The 12,950-nt window shown below is 43.7% G+C and overlaps 1 protein-coding gene and 1 long non-coding RNA gene across 3 annotated transcripts in view; both read left to right on the top strand.

Annotated features, from left to right (window-relative positions):
- LOC134441509 (uncharacterized) overlaps positions 1-12,738 on the top strand; it is a 258,170-nt gene extending 245,432 nt beyond the window's left edge. Inside the window, exon 2 of the long non-coding RNA XR_010033172.1 lies at positions 11,807-12,738. This is a non-coding gene — a long non-coding RNA (uncharacterized LOC134441509). The remainder of the gene's footprint in view (positions 1-11,806) is intronic.
- Positions 1-12,738, top strand: part of fbxo9 (F-box protein 9) — a 29,406-nt gene extending 16,668 nt beyond the window's left edge. For both annotated transcript variants that reach the window (XM_063191857.1, XM_063191858.1), the window contains 6 exons: positions 951-1,069; positions 1,365-1,455; positions 4,505-4,600; positions 6,305-6,398; positions 7,054-7,190; positions 11,427-12,738. In XM_063191857.1, the coding sequence (XP_063047927.1) occupies positions 951-1,069; positions 1,365-1,455; positions 4,505-4,600; positions 6,305-6,398; positions 7,054-7,190; positions 11,427-11,535 (646 nt within the window). In that variant the 3' untranslated portion in view covers positions 11,536-12,738. The remainder of the gene's footprint in view (positions 1-950; positions 1,070-1,364; positions 1,456-4,504; positions 4,601-6,304; positions 6,399-7,053; positions 7,191-11,426) is intronic.
- Positions 12,739-12,950: the final 212 nt, after the last annotated feature.

Genomic DNA, 12,950 nt, shown 5'->3' with positions numbered 1-12,950 from the left:
AACCGATGTCAGCCCTCAGCCAGAGACGTCAACGTTTTATTTATTCAGAGCGACAGAGCTGCGGTTCCCCACTGCCGTGTTTGACCGTTTACTGAAATATAAATGAAGCAGGGCTACTGTGCAAACATGATTTGTTTGGATACAGGGCTCTCCATGCCTCTGATTCCATTGCTGAGTTTAATAATGCAAACAAATGGATATGAGACATCTGGTGTGTGTGCGTGCGTGCTTTATGTGGTATGGGTGATGGGTGATGGAAAATGAATGGTGCTTGGTCCATGTGTGTGTTATAGGTACTTTGTGTGTTAAGGGGCAAGTGAGTGCTGATTGGTGCGTGCTCTAAGTCGTGTGTGTATGCGTGCGTGCGTGCGTGAGATATGTATGTGTTAAGGGTCAAGTGAGTGCTGATTGGTGCATGCTCTAAGTCGTGTTTGTGTGTGTGTGTGCGTGCGTGCGTATGTCCGTACATGCGTGATATGTACGTGTTAAGGGGCAAGTGAGTGCTGATTGGTGTGTGCTCTAAGTCGTGTGTGTGTGTGTGTGTGTGTGTGTGTGTGTGTGCGTGCGTGCGTATGTCCGTACATGCGTGATATGTACGTGTTAAGGGGCAAGTGAGTGCTGATTGGTGCATGCTCTAAGTCGTGTTTGTGTGTGTGTGCGCGTGTGCGCGCGTGTGTGTGCGCGCGTGTGTGTGTGTGTGTGTGTGTGTGTGTGTGTGTGTGTGTGTGTGTGTGTGTGTGTGTGTGTGTGTGTGTGTGTGTGTGTGTGTGTGTGTGTGTGTGTGTGTGTGTGTGTGTGTGTGTTAAGGGTCAAGTGAGTGCTGATTGGTGCGTGGTCTAAATCGTGTGTGTGTGCGTGCGTCCGTACGTCCATACGTGCGTGATGTGTATGTGTTGAGGGCGTGCTCTAAGTCGTGTTTGTATTTGTGTGTGTGTTTGCTCCGTCCGCAGGGACCCTGAGATCTGGCGCTTGGCCTGCCTGCGCGTGTGGGGCCGCGGCTGCACCAAGGTGCTCCCCTTCTCATCCTGGAGGGACATGTTCCTAGAGAGGCCACGCGTACGATTCGACGGTAAATTATATGCCCAGCAAAGACGACCCAGGGTTTCTGCACATTTTTGATAACCAAATATAATTTAAAACCTCGGATGATAAAAAAAAATAAGACACCGTTATAGTATTACTAATGTTATTACATTGCTATACTGAAATGTAGGCCAAATACATCTTTAACTGTTACTCTTTTATTTAAGTTGGCAAATAATTAAAGTTGGCAAATGTGATGTGACATCGATCAGGTTTTAATCAATGTTGTTTTAAAATGTAATCCTTTGGCCGTGTGTGTCCCACTTCCCAATTGTTTGCAGGGTTGTACATCAGTAAGATTACATACATCCGCCAAGGAGAGGAATCTCTGGATGGATTCTACAGGGCCTGGCATCAAGTCGAGTACTACAGGTAGGTGGACTGCAAATGACACTGGCAAATGAAAGCTTCGTGCAGAGACGGTAATTCTGGTAACGATCGATCCTGAAGCTTCTAGCCTGTTGAATTTCGAAGAAAACCATGAACATTTTGGTCAAAAACATTTAAGAAATACCACAGGCTAGTAAGGGATGGATTAGATCCTCACTATATGTACAAACTCAGCGTGATGTCTCTTTAAAGTGGTATTGTGCCATTTTTGGAAATAAGTTCATTTTACACCTCCCCTTGGGTTAAATGATTTGAGTTGTACCTTTCTCGTGAAATTAACTAACAGTTAGCTGGTCTTATAGGATTCAATGTTAATTGCTTGCTTGGATGTAGAATTTGCACTGCCATACTCAGTGAATGGCTGAAATCAGTTAGGTTTACCTGGTAACTGCTGTTTGTCTGCAGGTACCTGTGCTTCTAAATCAGTTAGGTTTACCTGCCAACTACTGCTTGGTAGCCATGTCCACATGTACCTGTACCTAAGATTCTCTGTTCTAAAAAGATAGCCAGCTGGTGACGTCAACAATAGGATGGAATGTTTCACCAACCAAGTACTTCTGGTCTCCTAAAAAGGTGTGGCCAAACTGTCAATCATCGAACACCAGCGCAGAATCAACCAATCACGTTTCCTAAATTCATTTGCTCCGCTGGCGCTGGGAGAACTCCGGTCAGAGAAACAGCCAGGCAACGTTTAACAGCAGCATCACGCACAATTTTACAAAACCGGCTGCCCTGGGCAACTTAATATGATAACTTTATTGCCGTGGTCTCTGCACTCAAAATGCTTTTGATATTTTAGATGGCATAGACGTGAGAAATACAGCCACTGTGAAAAAAATCAAGTGCCTGCAGACAGAGCCACCTGATTCATGCAGTTGAGCGACGACGGCACAATGATTAAAACTTGTGTGGCTGGCTTAGGGTTTTTTTTTTTTGAAGTCCAACCAAATTATTTAAATTCACTATGAAAGACGTGCTTGAGTTTAGACATGACCTCGTGTATAATTTTAAATTTAATTTAATCAAGTTCATGCAATCGTGGTCATGACTTCGTATGAAATATTGTGCTACACAACTAGGCCTACACGGAAGTTTTTTTGTGTTCATATCGTGCTTAGAAAGGAGAGGATCTTAACGGGACACTGAAGTCTGCACTGGAGACAGAGCCTACATGTAGGCTGATGCAGAAGCATGACGTGCTTCAGATAGCCTAAACAGACAAGTAGGCTATTTAAATCCATGATGTCTAGCAGCGCGTAATGTAGGCCTAACCATATTCACCTACAATCCTCAGCTGTCATTATTCCCGTCTATGGCATTTTGTTCTAGACACATTTGTGCGTTCATATCGTGCCTTCAGAGGATCCAAGTTCACGGAACTGTACCGAATTTTGACTAAAACATTGCGCTGCACATGCATGACTAAAAATCGCTCAATAGCCTGATTAAAAAAAAACGAGAATATATATCCAGAGAGCGCAGGCTATGCAGTGCCAAACTCAAACATTTGGAGAGAACCTACAGCTATCAAACTCGTATCCTGTGCATCCCGTTAGTGCATCGTTGAGCCTATCCTCTATTTTCTCATGTCAAGATTCACGGTTTTTAATCCAATATTTGCTGGATGGTAGCCTACAGGATTTTTGTTCTTTCTGCTGCGCTGAAGGTGAAAGTTTTGGCTCTTGCGTCTGTTAACTTAGGCTATCGTCTCGAAGGACATCTTGGAGGCTGCTGGTGTGGCTCAGTTGCAGAAGTAGTAGCCTAGTTCAGATACACCGCGGTGTTCCGTGTGGTGCGTCTCCAGTTGAATAACTTAGAAGGTGAGAAAGTGGATCGCACTTCTGGTTCTTCTTTTCATCTTTTTATTTTTTACATAGCAGCAGAAGTGGAGACACTGACGAAGGCAGCAGCCAAAACGTTTGTCTACACTCTTGCTGCTATGTAAAAAAAATAAAAAGAAGAAAAGAAGAACCTGAGTGCGGTCCACTTTCTCACCTTTATTCAACTGGAGACGCACCACAGGGAAGAGCGCAGTGTATCTGAACTAGCCTACTAATACAATATTTGCGAAATTAATAGGCTAATGTCCGAGTTAACCAGCCATCTCCGCTAACTTTTGCCCTGCCTGGCGCAACCTGCATTTCGTTTAACAGTTGACTGGATGAGATGATGCTGAAGTGTCATGCAACACAGACTGCTGCAAAGAGTAGCCTATTGAATAAAGTCTATAATAGGCTCATTTAACCTGAAGCAGTAGCCTAACGTAGGCTATGCATTTGCCACCCAACTGTTGTCATTTATTTGCAGTCATGGTATTGTGTCTCACTAGATTTAGGCTATAAACCCGTGGTCAGACTGGGGAGCGGCGAAAACTACTTATGGACAGCACTGAAACTGAAACGTGCAGAAATGAACATCAAGCTTTTAATAATTTGTCGAAATTGGCTACTATTTCACAACAGACGTGCAAAGTAGACGTGAACTAGGGCCTGCGATGTAACAACAACATAACACAAATAAACGTCAATTAATGCCGTGCTCCTTATCAACCGCTCCTGTTTTCACGCAAAGCAAATATTCTGCACCGCTTGTCAATCATTCTTGGCATTCCATGGCAGTGGCCCGCACTAGATGGGACACGCGTCAAACAAAGTCGATTTTCTCTGTGAAAAATTAATTCTGAGATGTAATTTAAATTTTCAGAATGTAAAGAAGGCATGTGGCTCGCAAGATATACAATTTTTAAATCCATCGCTCCGCCCATGAATTAAGGCATTGGTCGTATCCGTGGAAAAGTCAGATTCGCCCATAGGCGCCCATTATAAAAGTCTCCTATCAGGTCTCCTAAAGGGGCGTGGTCGACGTCATAAGTGAAACAGGAAGGAACGTCGAGTTGGCCGTCTCTGCATTAAGAACGTCTCTGCCTGTACTAGTTAGGTTTACCTGGCTACATGGCTGTTTGTCCACAGGTACCTGCGCTTCTAAATCAGTTCGGTTTATCTGCTAAGTGCTAACTTCTGTTTGTCCACAGGTACCTGCGCTTCTTCCCCGATGGCCAGGTGATGATGCTGACCACGCCTGATGAGCCTCAGGTCACGGTCCCCCAACTGCGGAGCAGGAACGCCAGGTCAGCATCTGGATTTGGATGTGTGTGTGTGTACTCTGAAAAACTCTGCCTTAGGTTAAGCACATTATTTAAAGTGGGTCGCACGCCCCCCCGGGGGGTGCGCGGAGTCATTGCTGGGGGGGGGGCGTATGACATCTGATTCTTTCTCTTTTTTTTCCTCCAATGGGAATGATTTCCTGTTTCTGATTTCCTGTTTGGCCAATAAGTCTGTAAGTGTACAGCCCTCGCCCACATTATATTGCCTGGCCCATGTCTACCCTACCCCTCCCTACCCTTGTCTTATACTGTATTGTGCATGTAATGTACAGGTGGGTTGACAGGTGTTCTTATGGGCGCTGCTCTTGCGGCGACTGCACCCTGTGTGGTGAGAACGAATTTCCCCTTGGGGACAATAAAGGCTACTACTTATATACTATATTATTTCTAATTGTCATGAATTCGCATGGTAGATATGGAATGAACCCACATCTGCATTCGACTGCAGTTCCTCTTTGCTTTATCTCAGCAGTCATCTTTACTTTGATTCTGCACAGCGAATGCCTGCGCGAGCACTGATTTATTTTTGTATGGCTTTGGCTGAAAGCATCTTCCAAATGTAATGTAATGTAATGCAATGCAATGTAATGTGATGAATTTCACAGGGTTCCTACAGTTATGAAAAACCTGGAACAGTTATGGAATTCTAAAATTCAATTTCCAGCTGCTGGAAGAGTTTTGGGAAATGGTTATGATATGATGAATGGTAATCCAGAAGTTTTGGAAAAGTCAATTAAATTTTATCTGATGTTCTATCAATTGGCTGCATGAAATTGATGTTCTGGTGCCGTGATGCAATAATTACCACGGACCGTCTTATTTGGTGGTGAAAGAAATTGCCTCAGTCAGTACCATCATTTATACATGTAAAGTAAACCTAGTCTGGCCATAAGTGTTAGTGTGACCAACAAAAGCTGATTTGAACACAGAGAACAAAAATAGGGATGCACCGATACCACTTTTTTGAAAACCGACACAAGTACGAGTACATTAATGTGTGTACTTGCCGATACCGAGTACCGATACCGATACCTTTTACCACCAAAATACAATGAAAATAAATGCATGGCCTTGTTTTTTTCCACCTGTGATATTTTTATTATCCATTTCCATTTAGATTCAAATGTTAGTAAATGTATGAGGTGGCACTTTTTTCCATGCTGATTTCAAGTCGATAGAACATGACAAGATTTTGCATTGTTTTGAGTAATAGTAGTACTCGTAGCTGGTATCGGCAAGTGCTTGACGAGTACGAGTACGAGTATAATGAGCAGTATCGGGAGCCGATACCGATACCAGTATCGGTATCGGTGCATCCCTAAACAAAAATATTTTCATCATGGAAAATCATGGGTGAAAATGTGAAAGAACACTTGTTTTAACACTCAAGAGTGTTAATTTACTTGACAATATAACACATTGCTTTACAGTGCAATACAGTGCAGAACTATGTTGCTTGCATTCAGTGCCTGTTTATTATTCTAAACAAAATGGTAATATTAAAGCAATTTTTATACCGGCAGTAGGTATGTACTAGTTCAGTTGATTCTTATGTGCAGTTTCCTTCCTGACTTTTCTGTGTGTGTGTTCTGTAACTGACTCCTGTAGTGTAGATCTCAGTAGTCCGTAGTGTGTGTCATTGCTAATTTGCTTCTCTCTGTTGTCTAGGATGGAGTCTGTTCTTGTTGGCCACTATCGCCTGTCCCAGGACACTGACAATCAAACCAAAGTTTTTGTTGTTGTTGCCAAGAGGAAAGAGGAGGTGGGTTTGACCAAGGGTCCCTGCAGTCTTAAAGTGATGGTTCGGAGTAGATTCACCCTAACTAATGGGGCACCTAAGTCAAGCCCTCTACTTCCTGGTTCATGGGGCCGAGGGAGTCAAAAACTGGAATGGAAGTGGACGAGGCAAGTCGTGGTGGATTTGTGGTGCATAAGTGGAGGTCCAAGGTTTGGATTGGTGTCGAAAAAACACTCATTTCAAGCCCAGTAATTATTTTTTGACTCCCTCTGCCCCATGAACCAGGATGTAGAGGGCGTGCCTTAGGTGCCCCATGCCATCTGAACCTTGACATCCATCTAGTAGTCCACCCGAAATGTTTTCTACCTTGGGCGAACATTAGCCAAGTAACCGAGTGTGATTTTAGTGTGGCAAGTTTGGAGATACTGCCAGGATCCATTAGCGCTTGCACTAAGATATTAGGAATAACTCGGTAACTTGGCTAATGTTCGCCAAAGGTAGAAAACATTTCGGGTGGACTACTGGATGGATGTCACGGTTCAGATGGCATGATTAGGGTGAATATACTCCGAACCATCACTTTAACTGGCTTTTTTCATGGTTTTGTAATGATTTTTTATCTGTAAACTCCACTAAGCTGACTTCTTTTCCTGTGCCTCGTCTCGTCTTGTCACGACAGAAGAGCCGCTTCAACAAGCGGAACCCTGTGAATGATGCCGAGCACAGTTTCCATGTGGGACTGCAGCTGGCCTCTGGGGGGCGCCAACGCTTCAACAAGCTCATATGGATCCACCACTCCTGCCAAATCACCTACAGGTACACACACACACACACACACACACACACACACACACACACACACACACACACACACACTCATCTATCCAGCACTCCTGCCAAATCACCTACAGGTACACACACACACCACACACACACACCACACACACACACACATCTATCCACCACTCCTGCCATCACACACACACACACACACACACACACACACACACACACACACACACACACACACACACACACACACACACACACACACACACACACACACACACACACACACACACACACACACACATCTATCCACCACTCCTGCCATATCACCTGCAGGTACACACACACACACACAGACACACAGACACACACACAGACACACAGACAGACATCTATGCACCACTCTTGCCAAATCACCTACAGGTACACACACTCATACATCTATACATGTCATGTTAATATGTCCCTTGAAATATGGAATCATCCCGTATTTAGAAATAAAAGTCTGGATTCCGTATTTAACTGAGCCGGGACACAGGACGTTAAAATGCAGGAAATAACATCTAAGAAATAAAATATCTTCCGGGGGAAGACCACCAGACCCCGATGCAAAGAAGTGTCTCTTATTTTTTCTTTGTCAGTGGGCTACCCTAATGCTTACCCATGACTATCCCTGGAGTCTACCTAGGCAATGTAATATACACAGCTATACATACATGATATGCTAATTTTTTGAGATCGGAATTTTGGGTTTTCATGAGCTGTATGCCAAAATCATCAATATTGAAACAATGCAAGACCTGAAATATTTCAGTTGGTGTACAATGAATCTAAAACATATGAAAGTTTATTTTTTATCATTACATTATGGGGAAAAAAATGAACTTTAGCACAATATGCTTATTATTTGAGAAGGACCTGTATAGCATATTATGTAAGGGTTAACGTTCGGCGAGAAGGTCGCTACCGTGGAATAGCAGCACGACAGAGAGAATCTTTAGACCCCGACGCGGAGCGGAGGGGTCTTGTTCTCTCTGAAGTGCTGCTATTCCACAAAGTGACCGACTCGCCGAAAGTTAACCCGCTTATTATATGGATATACTTAAATGATTCACACATGCGGGTGGGACATTTCTTTAGGCCTATTTAATGTTAAGATTGTTGCTGCGCAAAACAAAACAGTGCCGTTGTGGAACACCGCTAGGCAAAAGCTAGGTAGCCAGGACAACAGGTGTTGTCTATCACAGCAGCTGATTAGAGTCTTGTTGAAAAGTCACTTTTAGCAGTGAAAAGTCTTGTTGCCATTGACAGCGGTCTGACCAACCCGTTATCGAAAAATAACAGACGTGCGAACGTTGGGGAGCCCCGTTGAAATGAATAGAGCATTCGACCGATGACGTCACACCATATATACAGTGCCCTCCATAATTATTGGCACCCCTGGTTGAGATGTGTTAAAAGCCTTAAAATAAATTCAGTGTTTATTGCAGAAGAATACTGTCACACTGAAAATTGTAGGAAAATGTAGCCTTCAACTCAAATGAATTGTAAGAAAATAAAAAAATCCCTGACTAAAAAATAATTCTTTTTCATTAAATCACCTGTTCCACAATTATTGGCACCCTTAACAATTCCCAGGAAATAAATATAATTGAAGCATTTCTGTCATGTTGTAACAACCAGACTTTAAAATGTTAAATTAAGTATCTGTATTACCACAAAATAAATTAATTACACCGGGGTTCTAAGATGAAAGGACAACCGCAGATTGCACACCGGCTGCAAGTAGGTTAAGTTTAAAACCAAGGAGTCACACACCAAAGCTCACTTTAGTTGCGCAGCGCGCTATATTATTTACATTCAGTATGTTACTGGTTTCCCCAATCCCCTAGTCCACAAACCACAAGACAAATGTCCACAGAAAGTCCCCCATTAAATAAATATCGGACGGCGCCGATTACCCCCGTGCCAACGCAAGTTTCACAGACCCATTTGGCTTCCTACAGTTCGTTCCCGAAGTAGGCTGCACGAAGTAATCCACAGGTCGGTGAAGTCAGAAAAAAGTAATCCACATGAAAAAGAGAAAAAAGAAGCAGTCGCGACAAAAAAGGAAAAATGAACTCGAGCTCACCGGTGTCTGTAGTCAGGGCCCTGAGACAGTAGTCCAATGCTTCCTCCTCACGCATCCAGGTGTTTGCGATGCTGGAAAGGAAGCTCGAAGCAGTGTGGCGGCTGGCGATTTCTCCCAGCGAATCCAGCGTTTAGAACATTACACATTCCGCCACGACTTTCCCATGAAGGAGGCTGCAAGTTCAAACTCTGGCGCGCCTCGCTCGCCCAGCACACCGCTCCGACTAGCTCTCAGCTGATTCCCCCCGTAGCCAACCAAGCTTACCCATCTAAATAGATGTGCAGTGCAAGGCAGCGTGGGAAATCGAGTCCTTTTCAGACATACCCATATCCTACCCCCAAACGTACAGAGCATGATACACAAACCTATTGCAAAGGGATGAACATTACACCCTATACCTCATGAACCTTACATGGGCTTGCAATAGTTAAGTAACATTAACAGACAAATTTAAGTGACACCGGCAATTAATGTGACAATGTCACAATTTCTACAGTAGTTTACAAAGTTTACCAGAGTATGTAGGAACATTTAATTAGTAATTCATCACTTCCTGTTTCCCTGGGGTATAAATATGACGTGACACTGAGGCCATTTCTCTTATCCACTCTTAAACATGGGAAAGACAAAGGAACACAGCATACAAGTGAGGCAGATGTGCGTCGACCTTCACAGGTCAGGCAGAGGCTACAAGAAGATTGCCACTCAACTGCAGCTGCCCATATCCACTGTGAGAGGAATAATTAAGAAGTTCAAAACAACTGGAACAGTGGTAAACAAGCCTGGACGAGGACCCAAGTTTATTTTGCCACCGCGCACAGTGAGGAGGATGGTAAGAGAAATCAAAAGATCTCCAAAGCTCACTGTTACAGAATTACAACAAATGGTAGCATCCTGGGGTCACAAAGTCTCCAAATCAACCATCAGGCGCTGTTTACACGCCAACAAGCTGTTTGGGAGGCATGCACGGAGAAAACCTTTCCTCACTCACAATCATAAACGCAAGCGTCTGGAGTTCGCCAAGCGGTATTGGGGCTTCAACTGGGACCGTGTGCTTTGGTCAGATGAGACCAAGATTGAGCTTTTTGGCAACAAACACTCTAAGTGGTTCTGGCGTACCACGAAAGATGCGCATGCTGAAAAGCACCTCATACCCACTGTGAAGTATGGGGGTGGGTCAGTGATGCTGTGGGGCTGTTTCGCTTCCAAAGGCCCTGGGAACCTTGTTAGGGTGCATGGCATCATGAATGCTTTGAAATACCAGGACATTTTAAATCAAAATCTGTTGCCCTCTGCCCGAAAGCTGAAGCTGGGTCGTCACTGGGTCTTTCAGCAAGACAATGACCCTAAACATATGGCCAAATCTACACAGAAATGGTTCACCAGACACAAAATCAAGCTCCTCCCATGGCCATCTCAGTCCCCTGACCTCAACCCCATTGAGAACCTGTGGGGTGAGCTGAAGAGGAGAGTACAGAGGAGAGGACCCAGGTCTCTGGATGATTTAGAGAGATTCTGCAAAGAGGAATGGCTGAATATCCCTTTTTCTGTCTTTTCCCATCTTGTGAAACATTATAGGAGAAGATTAGGTGCTGTTTTGTTGGCAAAAGGGGGTTGTACAAAATATTAACACCAGGGGTGCTAATAATTGTGACACACATTATTTGATGTCAAATAATTATTTCTTTTTGTGGGATTTTTTCCCCACTGAATAAATGCACTTGTATTGAAGGTTGGATTTTTGTCTTTTTTTCCATTAAGGTCCCATATTATTTAGAAAAAAAATAAAATAATTGGAAGCTAAAAAACACATCTCAACCAGGGGTGCCAATAATTATGGAGGGCACTGTAGCTAATAAGCTTGTATGGACCCATCAATCCAGGTACTAGTGATCGAGACTGCTTAGTCTGAGACCAAGACATTACCAAGACCACTTGAACATTTTGAAAACAGTTCATATTGCATTCTTGCAATTTGAAGTACTAGTAATCAGTGGATGGAGCAGTCTTAAAGACTGAAGTTTATTACTTAAACAAGGCAATTCAGAAATACACCTAAATCCTTTATACAGATCCAATATGATGTACTGTACTGTACTGTACGTATAATATCTCTCTCTGTTGTCTTTCAGATCGACTGGTGAGACAGTGGTGACCGCTTTTGACATGGATAAGATGTACACGCCCCTCTTCTTTGCTCGTGTGAAAAGCTACACTTCCTTCTCAGAGCGCCCCCTATAGGTTAGAGCCAGTGACTTGCATCTGTCCAACCCCAGACTGCCACTGCCCCCCCATAAGGTTTAAATCAGGGGTAGGGAACCGTTTTCATTCAAGGGCCTCTTTACATTTTATTTAGGTCCTCCAAGGACCGTACTATCAGAGATTCTATATATAGAGATATGCCAATGTAATAGGTTGCTATGGGCACCTAACATGACCAGGTTCCGGTCTGCCTAAAGGGGCGTGTCATAATGCTCCTACAATGAATAGAACAGTCCTTAGGTCTGCCTAGGTCTGCCTAAGGGGGGCCATAATAGAACCAGGAAACAATGGGCCAATGGAACCTCTCTCTCTCTCTACTCTCTCTGGTACTATGAACACAAAACAGGATTCCCCCCGCTGCACTTTAGGCCTATATTGAAGGCAACCACCGTTACAACAGACCCCTCCTTCACTTGGTCCCCTGAAAATAAGAAATTACATTAACATTGCAATGAAGTTATAAGATTGCTTTACAAAACATATCACATTTCACTACATAACAGTTATATCGAGGGCCGTAAACGGGCCTGGAGACACACCGTACTAGGTTCCCCTCCCCTGGTCTACATGCTGCCTCCTCACCTAAATCCATTCCCCTCTCCGTCCTTGCTTTCCTGCTAAAGTAAACGGTATCGATGAATGTATTGCCGTGTTCATGTGTTTGAAATATATTACTAAGCTTGCAACACCCTTTTTAAAAACAAAACAAAAACAAAGTGTGGTTCCATGCAAGCACTCGCTACTAGAATCAACAATGCTGAACTGGGGTGCATTTCTCAAAAGAGAAGTTGCTTGCCTGCTAGCAACTTCGGTAGTTGCCAATGGGAAAATGCATTGAAAACAACAAAGTAGCTAATGTAGTAAGCTACTTTGGTTTCGAGAAATGCACCCCCGAGATGTAACTGCTACTGATATCAAGAATATAAAAAAAAATCAAATCCACAACCACAGGACGCTTCAAGTCCTCCACCCTCCACCACACCCCATCGTCTCCTGTTGCACCTGGACTGGACCAAGCTTCCAAATCAGACTTCACATCCGCCGCGTGCCACTTGGTGTGATTACTGAATGCTCTCTCGCATCTCATGTTTTGTGAAACACACTACTTTTAATGTATGTACATTTTAGAAAAAAGATAAAGACATTCTCAAATGCCAATAAAATGATATGATATATCGTTCACTCCCTCGTTGTGTCTCTTGTATTGTGGGGATTGTACAGTTGGATCCAGTGTACCCTCCAGAGGTTGCCTGCCTGTGAGGTTGTCATAAGTGAGGTAGTCTGAAGTGAAAAGGCCACCTGGGAAACTCCAACTCCTTTTGTCATTGCGACAGCACTCAAGTGCACACAACAGAATTGCATTTATGACTCACCCGTACTAGGGTTGACAACCG

The sequence above is a fragment of the Engraulis encrasicolus genome, chromosome 24 (assembly GCF_034702125.1).
Source record: "Engraulis encrasicolus isolate BLACKSEA-1 chromosome 24, IST_EnEncr_1.0, whole genome shotgun sequence".
NCBI lineage: Eukaryota > Metazoa > Chordata > Actinopteri > Clupeiformes > Engraulidae > Engraulis > Engraulis encrasicolus.
This window is presented reverse-complemented; position numbering and strand designations above follow the sequence as displayed.